This window comes from Peromyscus californicus, unplaced genomic scaffold (genome assembly GCF_007827085.1).
Source record: "Peromyscus californicus insignis strain IS unplaced genomic scaffold, ASM782708v3 Scaffold_24__1_contigs__length_46423439, whole genome shotgun sequence".
NCBI classification, from domain to species: Eukaryota; Metazoa; Chordata; class Mammalia; order Rodentia; family Cricetidae; genus Peromyscus; species Peromyscus californicus.
This window is the reverse complement of record NW_026294535.1, coordinates 35,259,611-35,279,758: the sequence shown is the minus strand read 5'-3', so window position 1 is coordinate 35,279,758 and position 20,148 is coordinate 35,259,611. Positions and strand designations below refer to the sequence as shown.

General features: G+C 42.7%; 1 protein-coding gene across 1 annotated transcript; it reads right to left on the bottom strand.

Moving 5' to 3' along the window:
* Window positions 1-3,519: 3,519 nt before the first annotated feature.
* On the bottom strand, window positions 3,520-8,018 carry Il22 (interleukin 22). The gene is made up of 5 exons (XM_052752887.1): window positions 7,833-8,018; window positions 7,385-7,450; window positions 7,124-7,267; window positions 6,325-6,390; window positions 3,520-3,597 (listed from the first exon to the last, which is right to left on the bottom strand). The coding sequence occupies exons 1-5, from the start codon at window positions 8,016-8,018 to the stop codon at window positions 3,520-3,522; spliced, it is 540 nt and encodes a 179-aa protein (XP_052608847.1).
* Window positions 8,019-20,148: the final 12,130 nt, after the last annotated feature.

Genomic DNA, 20,148 nt, shown 5'->3' with positions numbered 1-20,148 from the left:
GAAGCCAGTGCCAAGACCACAAGGTAGACCAGTAGTCCCTGGTGAGAACAGACTATCAGTCCTCACTGTAAGACAAGCACATGGTTCTCACGAGCCTTTAATCCAGTGGGGGAATTTGGTATGACAGTAACTCCTGCATGACAGTAACTCCAGCTTTAATGGATGCAGCCATTTCGTGGCCACTGATACCTTAGAGTACTACTGCTAGGTGCCATTTTGATGTGACTAACATGTGGCGGAGGCTGCAAGGAAGAGAGAGACATGGCTGAAGCAGAGAGGATGGATGTGAGTGAGAAGGAATCAGGATGGAGTGAGAAGGAATCAGGAAGAAGTGAGAAGGAATCAGGATGGAGTGAGAAGGAATCAGGATGGTGGGGGCGGGGGGGGGGGGGGCGGGGCATGACAAGAGCTATGGATTTCATGATTAGTGTGATGGTAAGCCATCAGCATCAGGAGAATGCCCAAGCTAATGTTTTACGTTTTCTCATTTACATGACTATAAGATAGAAAACCAAGAGATGGAGGGAGGATACTCACAAATTTTTAGAATAATTTAGTGGAGAAATAGTCACAGCTTAGAGGAAAGTTAGCCATTTGAGGAATGAGAAGATCCAGCCGTTATTTCAGAGTTAACACAGAGAAATTTCTGGCACATTCAAGGTGGATCAGAGGAAGCCGTAGTTGATGCTAGCTGCTTCTGAATGTTGTCTGACATCACAGGAAGGCTTTTTAAAGTCTCTTAGTAAAACCTCCCAATTTTGGTGATAAATATCCTTCCAGTCGTGGCTCAATTTTTAAAAGGTTAGCCTAGAACAAATGCAGTTGAAAGTTTGCTCAAATCATTGTGCTGGAACTCACTTGGAAGAGAAATGCAAACACCCTAAACAACATCCATCACTCTTCTACTGCTGTGCCGAGACTCCGTGACCAAGGCAACTTATAAAAGAAAGTGTTTCATTGGAGGCTTGCTTACAGTTTCAGGGGTTGGCCCACGATCATCATGGAGAGAAGCGTGGCGGGAGGCAGTCATGGCGATGGAGCAATAGCTGAGAGCTTGCATCTTATAAGAAACTTGGAGACAGAGAAAGCAAGCTGGGCATGGCGTGGGCTTTTTAAAGCCTCCAAGCACACCCCCGACAAGTGACACAACTCCTCCAAGGTCATTATCCCCAAGACAGTTCCAACAACTAGGGAACCAAGCATCCAAATACACAAGTCTATGGGAGTTATTTGCATTCAAACCACAACATCAGCTTATCAAAAAAAATGACAATAGACGACAAAGCTGCTCCCTGCCACATCTCTCCACATCTGGAGACCAAGCACAGAAGCACTAACTTTGGTTTGGCCATGAAAGAGGTGCAGTTCCCACACAGACAGGCCCACTGATCACCCCCTCATGCTGTGGGAGGTTGGCAAATCACTGACAAACGGCCTGAGGAGTAGACTTGTGGCACCAGATTGGAAAAGAAAACACTTTAGACAGCCAGTCAGTAACTTTTTCTACCTAGTAACTTTGACCTTCGGTGAAAAGACATACACGATCGATACCTTCCCTTCTCCCTAGTGGCTCTGCTGTGCTGGGATCATGTCTCCTAATCTAACCTTTGTTTTTTTGTCTTTCCCTGCTTTCTCCCTCCTCTGTACCACAGTCTGGATTTTGAAGATGCACAGCCTTCTCTTTGTATGTTTCATGCTGTGTCCCCCCATTTTCTGATACAAAAGCCTTGTATAAGTGGTCATGCCACTTCTCAGAGAAACTTACCCACCCAAACACAGTGCATTGACTTCTTTTTAGGAAGACTGAGGAATGCCCTTCCTAGTAGGTCTCGCCTGGAAATGGGGCAGCTCGTTTAGCACACGCCAGGGGTACATGTATTTCTCCCCATTCACATTGCCTCTCTGTTTCATCCATAAGTAGCTAATAGTATACGTGGAACACAGCCAACATCTTTTTCACTTTCAGAATTCCATGCTGCATCAAAAATATAGAGGAGGGTCTTCAGATCAGATAAACCTGCTTCAACAAGGGTCAACTATGTTCAAAAAAACATTTCTTCACATGTCTCTGATACCATTTTCTCAACCTTAAAGTGAGAATGTGGGTGTGTGTGTGTGTGTGTTTGCACACATGCATGTGTGTGTATGTGTGCAAGTATGGGTGTGTGTATGTGTTCGAGCATGGGTGTGTGTGTTAGCTTTATATCACTGCAACAAATATGAGAAGCAACTGTCTTGCAAGGAGATAAAATTTATCTCTATCATAGTATCAGTGATTTCAGTTCCTGGCCAGCTGGGTCAACTGTATTTGGGCTTGTAGCCAGGCTTCTTGTCACAGTGTGAGTACACAGCAGAATGAAGTCACTTACCTCATGCCCGTGATGCAAAAGAAAGAAAAAGTAGAAGGAGCTGCTATCCAATTATCCCCTTCAAGCGTACACCCATTTGACATGAAAATCACCACCAGACCTAAAGGCTACATCATCTCTCCATAACCACTGTCCTGGAAACTAAGCCTTTCACCCATGCTTTGTAGGGCTGGGGAGATGGTCCCGAGGGTAAGACTGTTTAATGTAAAAGCATGAGGACCTGGGTTTGATTCCCTAGCACCCATATAAAAAGCCAGGCATGACCACACAAGGCTGTAGCCTCGGTGACGTGGGAGACAATGACTAGACTCAATTACTAGAATTTTCTGGCAGCCAGTTCAGTGAGGGACCCTGTCTCAAATAATTCGACATAGACTGATAAAGCAGAACATCCAATGTCCGTCTCTGGCTTTCATATGCATGGCCATGCACCTACTACACACATATGCATACACAAACACACAAAGCCACAGGCCTCTGGGGACAAACGGTAGCAGTGTAATACTATAGCTACCTCATATTCACAGACCAAGCATAGAGTTATGAGACTGATTGGATAACGATGGCGATGATGATGATGATGATATTACTGATTAAAGGAGAAAAAACACAAAGACAGAAGATTTATAATATTCATGTTTTTATTGAAGCTCAAGATATCATGTTTCCATAATATTATCATAAATATTATTTTTCTTATACTCAAATAGCAATATAAGATCATTTCTATAAATAAATCTATATTAATAAACTGGCATAAATAAAATGCATACTTACAATAAATAAACTTACATAAAATATTGATTATGGAAATGGAGTTACATAGGCTTTTTTCTAAAGGAATGAGAAGTTATCCCTTTCATTTTTAAAACACATTTTTTTTTTAAAAAACACATTATTTTTCTCTTGTATAATCAGTTACAATAAAATATTATCAATGAATTTGTGTGGTTAGAAAGTCTACATCTGGTCTTATGGACAACATGACATTGGTTTTCTTTGTCAACTGAGTCGGGTGTCATGTAGAATCTTCTAATGATGGTGGGGTTTAGCGTCTCACTTTCCTTTATGAAAAAAGTCCTTTCAGGAATCTTATCGTTGCTTTTAACAGGCAGGGAGGGCCCGTTGTTCATTTTCCAGCTTCTCTCGCTCAGGCACAGGCATTTTTCAGGAAAAAAAACATCAGGTTCAACTCCCCGATTACTTTGATCTTTCCGCCCTCTCCGAGCTGTGAAAACAAGAGCACGGACTGATTTGAGGACCTGTGTGGTTTTCTAAGGAGGAACTAGAAGCATGGTTTGTACCAAAACCAAGTGGCAGCCTTCTCTAAAAGATTAATAACCAACAACAATGCACTTTTAGCATGAGCAGAATGGGGTTTGCCAAAGACCTCAAACATCGTGCCTTTCTGAACTTTCATGCACAGGCATTCCATATTACTTGCATTTCTCACTAACAAAGTTGTTGATGGGTGTGCTAATCAGCCTTCTTGAACCTTCCACAATGCACACATAGATAAAATCATCCTGCTGTATCCCACAAATTACACAATTGTTTGCCAATTAAAAATAGATGTTAGTGGAGGGGTTGGAGAAAAGATTTGCTCAGCTCCTAGCCATACTGGACAGCAGGAAGCCATACTGAGACCTGAAGATGTTAAGTGTCACCCTGCCAGGGCTTGACCTGCCACATAGCCCTACACCCGTCCATGACCCATTACTGATGACCGCTCAACTCGAACAGCCTTGACTCAAAGACCCACATATGTACCCACATAGCTGGGCTTTGTCTGCGCTCACCTTCGTAAGAGGAGAAACACAGTAGATAAAGCAGGTTTTCATTTTGGTAAAGAGGATATCAAGCATATCTGTTCCATAGCTTTAACTAGTAAAACCCCAGATAGAAATCATATGAACATTCTTTTGTTCCTCCTACACCCAAGTGTGATAAGGGTGAATCTCTTAAGAGCAATGAGGGGCAAAAACCTGAATTCAAGCGCAAAGCACATCCCTCTGAAATCCACCTAATCCATTATCTTTGTTCTAGATTGTTCCAAGAAAAATCCTCTCTTGGTGGCCCTCTACATTTTATTCTCTTCTCCCTTCCTGCCTTCTTCCCACATTTCCTTCCCAGACTTCCTTCCTTATGATGCTAAACATATTATTTTTGTATCGTCAAGACTCAAAATCTACGAAATCTTATGACTTACCTTACTCCACCCTGCCATCCATTCTACTCCATGAGCCCACCCTCTGCTGTCCCTACTTAACACCTGCCAGGGCCCCCTTCTTGTGCCAGGCAGTTCTGACCAGTTATTTCCCTCTGGCTATCAGCTTTCCGTGAGTAACATTCCTTCCCCCGTTGCTGGTGCTTTCTAGAGTCACAGGTTCGAGCCTAATCAATCTCCTACATGGCAGCTTGGTGCAAAAGCTGAAATTGATTGAAAGTGGAATATAGGTTTTTTTTTTTTTTTTTTTTTTTTTTTTGGTTTTTCGAGACAGGGTTTCTCTGTGTAGCTTTGCGCCTTTCCTGGAACTCACTTGGTAGTCCAGGCTGGCCTCGAACTCACAGAGATCCGCCTGGCTCTGCCTCCCGAGTGCTGGGATTAAAGGCGTGCGCCACCACCGCCCGGCGGAATACAGGTTTTAAGAAAAAATGTTTCATGCAGAGATCACGTCTCCTGTGAGATCTTTCTTGCACACTTCACCTTTCCAAAGACACCCAAGTAGATGAACAACAATAACTTTTTAAACAAGCGTCTGAAATGTGCATGCATCTTTGGCATGCTAACACCCCAACCTGTGTGTTGATGTCATCAACGCTCTAACAAGAGAACCCTCACAGCACTGAAAAGCTATAACGCCTTTAATACTCAAAGGAAGAAACCAGTTTTGTGTAACAGACTACGCTCAAGAAGAAAATGTTTAGGTTAGATAGAGGAAGGAGATCAGGCTAGGCATAGTGCTGGCAATTCCTTCAACTGGAACCTTTGGGCTTCTGAGTATTTCATGGCAGCCATCTGCAAAGAGCCTCCCTTTCACTGCTGGCAATCATACCTCTGGCTTTAGGGTGAGTCACACTTGCTGACCTGAGTCTTTCGCTACTGTTCTTTCCCCCAAAGAGTCCACACAGCGATGCTGATCACTGTAAAGTTATACACTAGCTCACAGTAGATAAGTGCTCACTAGTGGCTTGTTGGGGGCGTGAGGGAAAAAACTAAAAAAATGAAAGTAAAAACTAAGAATTTCCAACTCACACTTCCATTTCACTATAATAAATTCACCACTAATAGTTTTACTCTATTGAACCATGTAAAGATAAATTGGAAGGTTATCCACTCTTGGGTTTAATCTTAAATCAGTCGCTATCAGGAACTATACTATAATTCCGATTATAGCTATTACTATCAGTGATTCCAAATATTCATCTATATGGAAGTCCAGTTCTTTTGTGACTGTTCTGGGTTGATTTTTTTTTTTTGCCACATTTTAGAGCATCAGTTTAATGACCTCAAAAAATCACATCAAATAAGTTTGCACCTAGCTTTCTGGTTTTCAGTGTGTGTTTCTTCAGGTTCTATGAATCAGTAGGAAGCGAGACTTTCCCAAAGGATTAATCATGCTAAAACAATTACAAATGGCTGCTGGGTAAGTGCTGAGTTGGGACTCAGGAGTTCTGCCTTCCAGCATCTGCAGCCCGCCACCCTCAGAGCACAGGCTAATGATACCAGCTGAGCTAAGTTTTCTGCGAGCCCTAGAATTTACGACTTACAAATTTAGAAACAGGCTGAGTCATGTATAGGCCCAGCTAGATGCACATGCAGCTAAGCAAATAATGGATCAGATAGTAGAAGAATCAAGTAAAATGTTACCAAAAAAAAAAATTGAGAAGGGAGAGAAAAAGAAAGCTACGCTTCTCCTGTTAAATGGCTTAGTATAACACATATCAATAGTACCTTTTTTACTGTATCCTTCACTGTCTGTACATTCTTCTGGATGCGCCGGCCATCACCACTGATGCGCTGCAAAATAAAACAGAATTCACTAACAGAATCTTGTCGTGTTGCAGCCTATACCTCAGTGCATCTGAGGCACATGACCATTCATCTGGAATAGAGGCATTCAGTAATTTTTGCCCACAGTGACCTAGATTTCACTGGTGACCTAGATTCTCTGAGTTCTTTTGTTCTCTGGGACACTGAAATCCAGGTACCCCTCTTACAGAAGAGCTGTCCTCATCTTTGGGGAATCCTACTGAGGTTTCCACCAGGGGCCAGAATGGTCGAAATGAAACCTCACCTGAACCTCATCAAAGGTGGGAGCCAAGCGCAAGAAATGAGCATGAAGCTCCTTACGTGAAAAGTGGGTCCTCCCAGTAAATGCAAGGTCTCCCTCAATCTGCCCACTCCTCATGGACATGGTTCACAGTTTGGGGTGTCTGGAGGTATCAAGCTTATACACTGATGTTTCTCAACTTCCAGTCCCAACAAAAAGGAGTGCACTTTGTACCCCCCCAACCCTGAGACCTTCCCCACCCTGAGACCCTCCCATCTCCCTCTTCCCCTTCGATTTTTGCTCTGTGCTAAAGCAATTGTGACTGATTTCAAGTGGCCTCTGATGTTACTGAGGCCTCCTCGCTGCCAGCCTCACTGCCCGGGTTGGGAAGGAGAGAGGGGAGGGTCACAGGCTCTAACTGGAATAGGAGAGGAGGGCAGAAGATGAGAGGAGACGGATGGAGTCAAGAGAAAAACTCACACAGAGGCTGAGCTGGTTGCTTAGCTTGGTCAGGAAGGACACCACCTCCTGCATGTGGGGCTGGAATCTGTCTGACTGGGGGGACAGCACTTCTTCAAGGGTAAAGTTGAGTACCTCCTTCATCACATAGCATCGATCCTGCATCTGAAGGTAGAAAGGAGGCATCAGGGGTCATATTACAGGACATCCCAGAGGACCCATCAACTACGGCAGCTAACCACGAGTTGGATACTCTCCCTGCTCATCACTATGAGAACTTACTTTGACTCCCCGGTACAGCTCATCCCCAATGAGCCGGACATCTGTGTTGTTATCTGCAAGGCTAGCCTGGAAGAGAGAGAAGTCTAAGTGCCTGGTTGATGAGGAGGTGGAAGAAAAGCCTGTAAGTAAAGATGTATGCTCCCATAGGGTCTAATGGCCAGCCACTCAACATGTAAGTTCAGAACAGTGCACAGAGAAGTGAAAAGTCAATAGTAGATGACTTTCCAATGGCTCCTTTCTTGATAAAATATACTGTATGAACCCTAAAGACCAAATAGAAAAGAGTTCTGATTAAGATCAGGTCCTTAAAGAGTCTCTAAGGAGACATAGAAAGTCTCTACCTATGCAGATAAAGTATAGCTAAAGAGCTCACAAGGGCTTCAAAGAAAATGGCCAGGGCTCCTTGAGTCCCAAGTAGACATGAAGAGAAAGTGAGATGCCTATGTACCTCCTCAGCCAGCATGAAGGTGCGGTTGGTGAAGTATGGCCGCTGGAAGTTGGACGCGTCAATCTTGCAGTGGGAAGTGATGGGCAGCGCCGCTGTCTCCCGGGCCCACAGGGCAATGAGAAGCAGGCAGCTGATGGCCAATGTCCCCATAAGGGAAAAGCTCAGGGACTTCTGCAGAAAGGCCATCACAGACAACTCAAATGTGAACGGTTGGTAACCAAGAAAGGAGAACCTGTTGTCGAGAGAGCAAGAGGCAGAAACGTGAGGGAAACAAGTTAGCCAGGATAGCATCCCACCAAACAGATCAGTTCATTGCCTCCGTGTGGACACTTACCTGCTTTGGTGGCTCTGCTTGTGATGGGTGAGGCTGAAGTTGCTGCTTTTATAGCCCTCGGGACACCCGATTTTTTTGGTATTCTGAACCATATGACATCAGACATTATCTAATTTCCAGTTCTGTCTTCTGAGAACTCCCTAACCACCTAGGAGGCCACAGAAAGCCACCTCCTAGCCTTCCCACCTTGAGACGTGAAGGCTTTCCTAAAACGTCACTACGCGAGCCCAGAAGGTGCTTTTGCAGACAAATCCCAGAAGTCTTCTAAACTCTACATGTTTTTTCAAAGAAAACAATTGCTTTGTCGTCGTAGGTTCTGACTGAGCATAGTAGCCTTTGATCTCCTGTAGCAACTGAGTCAGCGTTTTGGTCACGGAGATGCTTTCCTCCCAACATCATAGATTATTATCTCTTTAGAAGTGACCAGAAATAAAAGACCCGTGCCCTATATTCTGTGCTTTCAAATAAGCAATAACAAAAACTTGGAGATTAGTTCAATTGTTAAAATAATTTTATCTCATTTTTTTAAGTACACAGAATGCTAAACTACAACTAGTTTTTAAAAATAATAATGTTGGCTAATATAACCGCTTCCTCACAGGTCGCATTCCCACAGAATGTTCTCAGACAAAGACTATTTTTGAGTGATCCAACGATTATGGCAAGTGAAAATATAAAGATTTACTCATAAAGTCATAACCAGGATCAATTTAAGTTTGGAAATATTGGTAGTAAGCAATCCACTCAACATTTTTAACAGAGACTTTCAATAAACTAATACTATGTGTACACTAATTCATTCTGAAATTTTATTTGTGTGCACACAAGCCTCAAAATATTTTTTTTTTTGGTTTTTTTCGAGACAGGGTTTCTCTGTGTAGCTTTGCGCCTTTCCTGGAACTCGCTTTGGAGACCAGGCTGGCCTCGAACTCACAAAGATCCGCCTGCCTCTGCCTCCCAAGTGCTGGGATTAAAGGCGTGCGCCACCATCGCCCGGCTCAAAATATTATTTTTAAATGATCTGACAATAATTTGTATTATACAGGTAGATATCTGAAGAAGAAAATACAGGGATCACGGGTTGACTTAAATTCACTGTGAGTACATTTAATCCCAAATAACACTTTACAACTAGACTCAAAAATTCTTTCCCAAGGAAGTGAGCAGAGCGGAAGAAAGGCTATCATTGGGCAAGTGTCTACAGCAGGGAAGAAATGTGAAGTAATGAAAATCACATCAATGAGACTTGTCCCCTTCCAGCTCATTGAGATCGGAAAGTGTCACAGAGCCGAAGAAAGGACTCAAATGATGGTGGAATCTTGATCTCTTGAGAGGCGCCAGCTTGAAGAGCTGAAACAGGGTGAGGACTTTAGCAGTTTGATGTCGCTGTAGGAGACAGACTCCAAGGGAGGGTGACAGTGAACAAAGCCACATGACCTCACTCATAAGTGGAATTTAAAAAACACTAAACGTGGGGCCGGAGAGACGCCTCGGTGATGAAGAGCACTTGCTATTCTTTCTGAGAAACGGGATTTGGTTCTCAGCACCCACAGCTGTCTGTAACTCCACTTCCTAGAGATATGACATCCTTTCCTGGCCTCCACAGGCATTGGGCAGTGTGTGGCGCACAGACATACATGCAAGCGAAACACCCATACACATAGACTGATAATTTAAATTGTTTAGTAAAACAGGTAAAACCTGGAGCTCACAGATGCAGAGAGTGGAAAGGCAGTGGTCGGGGACGGAGAGTGAGAGGGTGGGAAGAAGTTAATCAAAAAGCATAAAGTACCAAATAAGAAGAAGACTGTGTGCTCAAGAGCTCTGTTGTACAGCAGTTGACTGTAGTAGTTGCAGCAATATATTATGTGCTTGAAGACTAAGGCACAGATTCCAAGTTTACTTGCCAGAAAAACAACAACAACAAAAGCATTAGCATGTTGGTTAATGCTGGTGTTAGCTCAACTTAGCCATTCCGCATTGCATTTACTTGCTCAAAATAGCATGTTAGAAATAATATGCTGTGTTTGCTTTTCATTTTAAATATATTTTTAATTCGAAAAATCTTAAACAAATGCTAGATAGACATTTTAGGGGGTTGTTCATGAGCCCATAAATAAATAAATATTAAGGAAATCCTTCCATATCTGATTGCCTGGCGTATGAAGCCTGGTGATCTTTGGCCAGATCTCCAAGTAAAAAATAGCATGCAACTTAAGCTGTTCTGTGGATTAAACTGGCTTTTCTTGGTTGGCGTGGGAAACTAAGAAGCATACATGAATCTATTTCCACTGGAAAACAGATGTTGACTCCATTGAATTATATGTTTTGGAGGAGACCGTCTCTTTCGTCTTTGTAACTCCAACTACAGCAAAGTGACACCCTTTGGAGGGGACTGACAAAAACATACTAAATGAATACGTAGATTTGTGGATTTAAATAATTTACCATCGTTGGGGAACTAGAGGCAGTTTGCCTTTATGGCTCTTCTTAAATTGGAGTTTGACCTGGTTGTCCTTGCCAGCTTCATTCTTGTCTCTGGATAGGGAATAAATAACTGTAAGAAAAAAATGACAATTGCAAAGCAGTGTTTAATAGCTCCATATATCCCGTGTGTCATATTCTCCAATGGACAGACTATTAATGTCAGTGTCAGCATACTGGGAGTTCATGGGTTTGACTAAGATTCACTAAAACAAAATGTAGTCTGGGGCTGTGTGTGGGTTTCTGAACAGATGTAGAGAGACTATCAAAAAGTGGTTGCTGTTAAAATGCAGATGTAGCATAGAGAGGCTCCTGTAAAAACAAAAGCAAGAGACATATGTACTGAATAACTTCTGATCACAATAGGCTTTTTCCCTAGGGGGTCTCTTCATGAATTTTCGAGTCACCCCAGATAAAGAGTAACATCAGCGCCATGTTCCCAGATCCCAGACAGACTGTACTCATGGATGATCTGGGATCTATGCCAGGAGGAGCTAGCCAGGATCCCCAACCTGAAGGTCCCCTTCTGCTGCTTCACTCTCTATAACATTCCTAGCACCTAGAATGATGCTCAGCATATTGCAGATGATGAATAGTTGTTTAATGAATGAATGAATCTACTTGCCATTCGTTGGCTAGTGCTTAAAAATCTACATCTGGGAATGCAATCTTTAGAATACAAACCTCTGAGGGGGCACGAAGACTTTGGTCATCTCGGATTTATATTCATCAGACTTCTTATTCCAATGTGCATGATCATTATTCCATACAAGTTATGTACATGTTTAATATGCATTTGTATGCATGTACTCTTCTAAGACAAATGGTATCATTTGGTGTGTGCAATTATTTTTATTTTATTGCAACAGTTCTCTTTCTTGGTTTTTCTACCCAGTATTATGGTCTTGCAATCTATCCATGCTGCTATGTGTAGCCCCTACTTCAAGCTTAGCATTATAGACTGTATATCCACATTTTATTTATCATTTCCCTATATTAAGCACCTAAACATCCTCCAATTGCTCACAAAGTAGACACTGCAACACGAAGCAACCTCACCCATGCCATTTTCAATGTATTTTCTAAAGAATGTTAAATATTTTTAAAAGAATACAAGGTCTTCACTCAAGCCAGAGATTCTATTCTCTTGGCCAGAATGCAATTTCCCTTGGCAGGCCTTTACAGCTATTCTAATATCCCCCACTCTGTAGAGGTAATCCCCCAAATCATTTAGGAACCAGGTCAAAACTCAGAGGCCCTGGGCATTTTGTCCTCTAGCAAAGATGAGGTTGCTGAGAGGCCCAAGTTTGGCTTTTAGCCAGGAAAGAAACGGCTCGTTCTTTGTTTTTTTGGTTTTTGTTTTGTTTTGTTTTGTTTTGTTTTGTTTTGTTTTTTACCCTAACATGCCTAACCAGTTTCCACCTCTTGTTTCTACCATTCCTCTTTCTGAAGAGGTAACCCTAACTGCCAATATGGAATTGGGTAATAACCAATCTACCTTCTTCTAGAGGAATGGGAGCATCTGTTGTGACAGTCCACACACCCCTCCAGGGCCCCGACAGTGTTTCTGTGGTTTGATTTGCACAAATGTCAGATATACCGATGAAAGAAGTTATTGATGTGTGCCTGGAGAGAGGTGGGAAGAAGTAAAAGGCGAGAGTTATTAGCATTTTGATTTCTAGGCAGGGAACAGGGGAAGCCAGACAGCAGAGGTTTTTAAGATGTCTAAATCAAAGTCCTTTAGAATCTCTTGATGGTCTCTAAGTGATGAACCCCAGCACTTTGATCACTGTTGGAGTGGCTAGGATGGCAGTGTGAGGTCCCTCATGGGTGGCTTCTAAAGAAGAGAGAGAAGGAAAAAAATTAGCCATCATTCAATTTTTAGGTGAAAACAGCAAAGGGCCTGTCTCTCTGGGTTGCAGGTAGGCACTGTAGTGTTGAACTGACTCAGGGTCTAAAGCAGTGGTTCTCAATCTGTGGGTCGTGACCCTTCGGGGGGGTCATATATCAGATATCCTGCATATCAGATATTTTACATTACGATTCATAACAGTAGCAACATTACAGTTATGAAGTAGCAATGAAAATAATGTTATGGTTGGGGGTCACCACATTGTGAGGAACTGTATTAAAGGGCCACAGCACTAGGAAGGTTGAGACCTACTTGTCTAAAGTCTTACATCTGAGTAGCATTACTTTTATCATGAAGACAGTCATTAGTGAGAAACAGTTACCTAAATAACATCTCATACGGATTTAAGCTTAAGGTTTGAGGAGTGTAACCCTTTGGATTGTTTTTTTTTTTTTATATCATTTTAATCTTTGCTTAGACTTTCTGTTGGGTGCTTAAGGCCATCAAATGGGCAAAATTAATCCTTTTCTTCTTTATTGTCAAAGTCAATTGAGGATTTGCTCCTCAGAAGTCCCTTGGGTTTGAGAAGAACCTCTGGCTCTTCTAGCCTTTCTCTGACCAGTTCCTCCTTCTCTGTGGGGTAAGTCAAAGGCCCTGCTTGACCATACCCTCGCTTGGAAGTGTGAGGAAGTTTTCCCTCTGTGTTGACCCTCCTCTCTGTAGACTGGACATTGCTGAGAGTCCATCCAGTGTGTCTCCATGATCTCCCTGAACAAGAGATCAGGTTACAGGACATCTCAAGAGTTTCTCCACCGTCTCCTGAGACCTCATTGACTTTGGAGAACAAGGATCAAAATAGCGTCCCTTGAAATACCTCTGCACCCATTCGTATAGATCTCAAAGCATTGTTGTTGACTACCTAGAAGGTCGGTTATACCAGTCAAGACTACTAACCATCATGTAGTATTGAGATAAAGGTCAGGCAAAATTCAAACTTTTAAGTAAACTTTGACTAGACACACACCTTTGTTCTTTAAGCCGGTTACAATCATCACCAAGAGCAGAACATAGCTCCTTTGACTTAAGTGGATGTTTGATTGACTTTTGACCTTAGAAATTTTAAGATCATCTCTAAGTCTTGTCTTTTACACATCTTAAATCATTGACTCAGACATTTGTAACTTGTATAAAGTTTCCAGATTTCTTTTCCCATTCTAGGAGCACCCAGCCCTCTTCATCTTCATACACAAATCATTATTGTTACCATTTGTTGTGACAATGATTTTGTTGAGAACCTCATAAGGTTCCAGCGACAAACAAATACTCAATTCTTCCAAGTGTTCACCCTGAAGGACCATTTAATTTATGGGGCTTACTTTCAGAACATGGGTAAGGGGTTATTGACGGGAGCATGGGAGATCTAAATGCAACCATACTAGAAAGCCTTCACTCAGCATGGATGATGCCTTCTCCATAGTCAAATAGGTAAAGCCCCCCTCCCTAGTTTTTCCTGACCTACATACTCTAGCTCCTTTGAAAGATCTCAAGACCACGTACAATTAGGGCAGAGTTGAGTACTTGCGGCTTGGAGGAGTGGCTGAGATGAGGACCACTCACCCTGCCCACGCCCTCCTTCTAAGAAGGAACATTAGCCATCTAAAAGCCCGACTGTGGTACTTTTTTTACAGACAGACATAGCTGAAGTCAGAAAATGGCGGTAGACTGGCTTAGAAGACAGCGCCATGTAACATCACCACTACCTTCATGAAAGAAAGTTTAATCCAAACTACAAACACAGCGTAACATAATTAGTATTATCCATGGAGATTCTGCTCAACTATGGGGCTTCCTAAGTTCCCAGGTAAATCTTAAAGAAAACCCAAGACAGTCAAAACTCTGCGTAAATACAGTACAGAGAGTAATCTAGAACTTTTGGTTTTGAATGAGTGTGGGCAGCAGATAGAAACGGCAGATAAACAGCAAAATATCAACTAAGAAACAGCAGAAACCAACCAAGGAAACCCTGTTAAGGCTACAGTAATGGAGTTACTGCTTGAAGTTTGTTGTTGTTGTTGTTGTTGCTGTTGTTGTTGTTGTTATGATGATGATGATGACGACAGAGGATCTTCTCTGTCTCCTCTATGGATGAGCATCTCATTAGATGCTTTACTGTAGTCATTCTTATAACATGAGCTAAGCAGCATTAATTGCTCTTGGAAATAGTTTACCCTTTAGCCATCTTAAAGAACACAATGCCTGTTGTCTTATACTATCTCACTGTTCTCCTTTCTCACCTTCCCAGGGGCAGCCTGACTCAGGAAGGAGGCTTTGAAGGACACCTGGAGACCAGCATGTTGTATCTGAAGCAGGAGAGCCAAATCCCATTTCCAAAGCCACCTTCCCAGCAAGCTCAAATAGCACATAACAGTTTGTCAGTATAATGTACACACAAAAGACATTTGCTTCCCAGTACAGCTGAACAGAGTGGCTTTTATTGGACAGGAGACATGATGTTGAGTCCAGTGATAACTGGCTGGATCCAGAGCACTTTTTCTCCTTATAAACGATAGACTTGTCCAAATGGGTCTTATCATCCATCTGTTGGATCGTGTATTGGGAATCAGAATTGATAAGAGATGGGCAACATTTTCTTCCTTTTAGAGTTCCATAAGAGACAGAGCAATTGATTTTGAAAGGGTACCCTCTATAGGCTCACGGATGAGTAGCAATCAGCATCCAAGAACTACCTGCCTTTACCTGGGACCCTCGCTAGACCGGAGACGATCAACTGCTCATAATATTGTACCAACAATCGGTTAGTTCGTGTCTGTAAATGGAGAAAGACAACCTGGAAAAATAAATACCATCCCTCCTATAAAGAGATCAATTTGTAGGATAAGGTAATACTTTAGTTGATATTTTCCCATAGAGGCCACTTTTCCCCTTTAGTCTAACTTTAGTCTAGGTTTGAATACAGAAAAATAACAGCCATTCCTTTCTTAAGTTCTATGGATCTAAGAGATTCCATTGGGTAAGAACCCAGTCTAGGGGCCTTCATTGATGACTACTCATTCTTAAAACAAAAGACAATATATGAGAACATCTTCCAGGTTTTCTTTATCTCCCCCTTGGGAGCATCCTATGAAGATTTTCCTAGATCTTTTTTCTTTGCTCATGAGAGAAGGAGGCATCTATCGTATTAGTCACTTCTTTTACCTGTTTGGTCCTGGGCACCTGTATCCTGTCCTTCCTCATTAGCAGCCATAAAGAAGGGGAGCCTATTTGAATTATTCACCCTTATTGAAATGACTCTATAATACCCTGTGACCTAAATGAATTCTTTCTTCATTTATCCTGGTCTGTCTGGTCTCACCTGTTCAGGATCCATCATTAAAAGAGTCCTGTGGAGTCAGTAAGCCTCACATATCAAGAAAGTCACTCAACTTCTGATGATTATGTAAGTTAGGTGTCCACGATTACAACTTGTGGCAAGACGTATGGCTTGAGACCATGGGACTTCTTCTGTTTCTTTGTTCATCTCTGTGGTGGGTTAAACCTCCAATATTCTCTTAAACATTCCCTTTGACCCTTTCCCTCTCATTTATAATATGTCAGTCCATACTGAGTTTCCCAGTCTAAACAGGAAGGAAGCACAGTCAGAACTCGGGGTGAGTTCTCCATTTAAAAAGGCCATCAGTCAGGATGCCTTGCATTAGAAGGGCATATTATAACTCACTCCATGTAACTTTGGGTTAAGTACCCATAGTCTAAAGAATACAGAACATGGAAAACAATAACACCTAAAAGAACTTGAAAAGAGGTGCCATCAACCTGCTCTTTTTTTTTTTTTTTTTTTTTTTTTTTCCTGAGCCCATCTAGGTCACCGTAACTGGAAAGTAAAGACAAAAAACCAAGGGTATTTAGGTCTCAAAGGGGCAGAAACAAAAATGGGTAACAAGGAAAGAAAGAATATTCTGTCTCAGTTAGAGAAAAAAAACAGGCTTGGAGACATCAGGCAGAAATACCAGGCATGACGACCTGAAAAAACCACATCTCCAGCCTCCTGCCTAAGCAGACAGAGCGTCTCCATCTCCAGCCTCCTGCCTGAGCAGAGCTTCTCCATCTCAGCTTCCTGCCTAAGCACAGCATCTCCATCTCCAGCTTCCTGCCTAAGCAGAGTGTCTCCATCTCCAGCCTCCTGCCTAAGCAGAATATCTGCATCTCCAGCTTCCTGCCTAAGCAGAGCGGCTCCATCTCCAGCCTCCTGCCTAAGCAGACTATCTCCATCTCCAGCCTCCTGCCTAAGCAGAGCGGCTCCATCTCCAGCTTCCTGCCTAAGCAGAGCATCTCCATCTCTAGCCTCCTGACTAAGCAGAGCGTCTCCATCTCCAGCTTCCTGCCTAAGCAGAGCGTCTCCATCTCCAGCTTCCTGCCTAAGCAGAGCGTCTCCATCTCCAGCTTCCTGCCTAAGCAGAGCGTCTCCATCTCCAGCTTCCTGCCTAAGCAGAGCGTCTCCATCTCCAGCCTCCTGCCTAAGCAGAGCATCTCCATCTCAGCCTCCTGCCTAAGCAGAGCGTCTCCATCTCCAGCCTCCCGCCTAAGCAGAATATCTCCATCTCCAGCCTCCTGTCTAAGCAGAGCAGCTCCATCTCCAGCTTCCTGCCTAAGAAGAGCATCTCCATCTCTAGCCTCCTGCCTAAGCAGACTGCTCCTCTCTGCAGCTATCTGTTGCAGCTGCCTGCAGACAGAGGTTCATCTAGCACTTGGCAATCTATACTTTCCGGTCCCAATTGGGATTTGTGTCCTCCCAAGACTTGGCCTGGGCAGCTGCAAATTTACATGAGCGTCCCAGGTCTACCCATCTCAAAGTATTAGCTCCCCCTGGTAGCTGTCTTGTGTTGGTGGCACAAGACTGGGGAAACTCTTAGTCATCTTTAGAAACCAGTAAACACATGGTGCAAAACAATGTGTCCAAAAAAGTTTTTTTTTAATCCACAGTGGAGGTTGGGTATTACATATATCTGGTCTCCTTAGTGATGTAGGAAATGCATGGACCTTATCCCATGACAACACAGCCTGCCTGGGTCTCCTGTTCCCATGATGTCATAGGCATGCAGGAAGGTGAAAACCAAAAAGAAAGGAGGATTGGGGTGTGTGACTGAATGCCCTTGTCACAGGAAATTCATCGGATGTGGCCATCTCCTGAGCTCTCAACGATACCGGGAAAATTGATGGGTACCACCCTTTTGGCTTATGCCAAGTCATTGTATTAACTAAGATGGCAGTGAAGTCACGTGGTTGTCAACACCTGAGCGATGATGTCACTAACTGAGATGGCAGTCAAGTCATATGGCATATTTCACGTAACGTGATGGTCTCCATTTCCATCTGTTTTCCTGCAAATAATACAGTTTCATCCTTTAGAGCCGAACAATACCCTGTCGTATGTATTCAACCCATTTTCTTTATCCCTCCATCTGTTGGCAGACACCTAGGCCGATTCAAGAACTTGGCAGTTGTGAATCCTGCCACAATCAACATGGATGTGCAGGTGTGTCTCTGTGTAAGTTGACTTGGACTACATTTGGAATATGCACAGGTATGGGGTAGCTTTACTGTATGGTTCATGTGTTCTTAGTGTGGGGGGCACCTCTATACTGATCTCCATCACTGTTGGATTGATTTACATTCCCACCCATTAAGTGTTCGCTCTCTCCACACATCCTCACCAGCATCTGTTGTTGGATCTCGTGATGATAATCATTCTAACTGGGATAAGATAGACTCTCAGTGTGGCTTTTGTATTTTATATTGGTATTTCTCTCAACATTTTTCATACCCTTTTGGCAATTTGTTCTTCTTTTGAGAACTATTTGTTTGAATATTTTTGCCCACTCATTGACCAAATGACTGGTTTGGGGTTTGGCGGGGAGAGGTAATGTTTTTAGTTATTTGTACATTCAAGTTATTCATCTCGGTCACATCAGTATCTGGCAAAGATTTTTCTCACTTTCTACAGATTTTCTTTTCACTGTGGTAATTGTCTCTTTTGCTGTATGAGAACCTTTTTATTTACACTATCATTGCTATTCTTGCTATTATTTCCTGGGCTACTGGAATCTTATTCAGAAAGTCCTTGCCTTGCCCAGATCTAGAAATATTCCCCTTTGGGTTCCTCTAGTAATTTCAATGTTTCTTGTCTTATATATAAGGTAAGATGTGGACTGTGATGATATATTGTGCACCCCAATATATTGTGTACCCTAATAAACTTATCTGGGGATCAGAAAACAGAACAGCAAGCTGCGGGGGCGGGGGGCATCTCTCCGAACTGAATTACTATAGCTTAGCAAAGGGCCCTTTTATTGCTATACAATTTTCACCTTTAGCAAGTCAATCTGTATACCAGAACCTTTTATCTAAGCCCTCCAAAGGGACAGTGCAAATGCAAATTCTCAGTAAAGGAATACCACAGTGTTCTGGCTTTTTCCTAAACCAAGGTTGTATAGGCTTTGAACCCCCTAGGAAACTCTCAGATAAGACTTCAAACAGAAGGTACCGGAGACAGAAGGTAATGATCACAAAAAGCAGATCCAAGCTGGGAGCTAATACTCTGGAACCTGCAGGAATTCTCCCAACAACTTCTGATGCGAACTGGGAGCTTCTTTATGAACGAGGTGTGAGACCAAGTGAACTGGGGACCAAGAGCTGGGGATTCCGTAGCTGGGTGTTCTGTCTCGCACAGATCAGATCTGTTGAGTCACTGAGTCTTGTTCCTCCCTCGAAACCTTAGCAGCAGTCCACATTCTCTCTTGTTGAACTATCCACCTTCCTTTCTTTCTTCTTCTGAACTACGTCTTGACTTAGGGACCATTCCACGTTGTTCAGACAAGAAACATGATGTTCTTTTGTGGTGCCAGGGACCATGGTTACATTGCCAGTCTCGTCTTTCTCTTTTGGACAATGAGTATACACCCACACTTTCCATCTTGGGGAGATACCACAAGTAAGTTACTGTTTTAAATGACCCCCCAAGATATCTGCAATGTATCTAACCCAGTTCTCAGATACAGAGTACATTTTTTTTGTTTTGTTTTGTTTTGTTTTGTTTTGTTTTGTTTTGTTTTTTGAGACAGGGTTTCTCTGTGTAGCTTTGCGCCTGTCCTGGAACTCACTCTGTAGACCAGGCTGGCCTTGAACTCACAGAGATCCACCTGGCTCTGCCTCCCGAGTGCTGGGATTAAAGGCGTGCGCCACCACCGCCCGGCCAGAGTACATTTTTTAAAAACCTTATAAATCCATGAGAAAATGAAACAAAACATATATTTGCATATGTACTTTGCAAAAAGAAATTGTCTGATATATATAGGTAAAGAGTTTAATTTAATCAGCACAAAGAAATGTAAAGTTAAAAGCTACAGTCTGGCTACAGATGTGACTCATTTGGTAGAGTTCTGGCCTATAAAACACGAAGCCCTGAGTTCAATCCCCAGCACCATGCAAATCAGATGTGGTGGTTTGTGCCAATAATCTTAGAGGATCAGAAATTTAACCCTTGGCTACATAGTAAGTTCAAGGCCAGCCTGGACTATTGCAGGATACCAAGTCTCTAAATAAATAAATAAATAAATAGAGGCCATTCACCA

Coding starts and splice junctions, on each gene's coding strand:
- Il22 (XM_052752887.1), bottom strand. CDS start 8,018: ATGGCCTTTCTGCAGAAGTCCCTGAGCTTTTCCCTTATGGGGACATTG. Junction 7,451..7,832: donor CCTTCATGCTGGCTGAGGAG/GTACATAGGCAT, acceptor TCTCTCTTCCAG/GCTAGCCTTGCAGATAACAA. Junction 7,268..7,384: donor AGCTGTACCGGGGAGTCAAA/GTAAGTTCTCAT, acceptor TTCTACCTTCAG/ATGCAGGATCGATGCTATGT.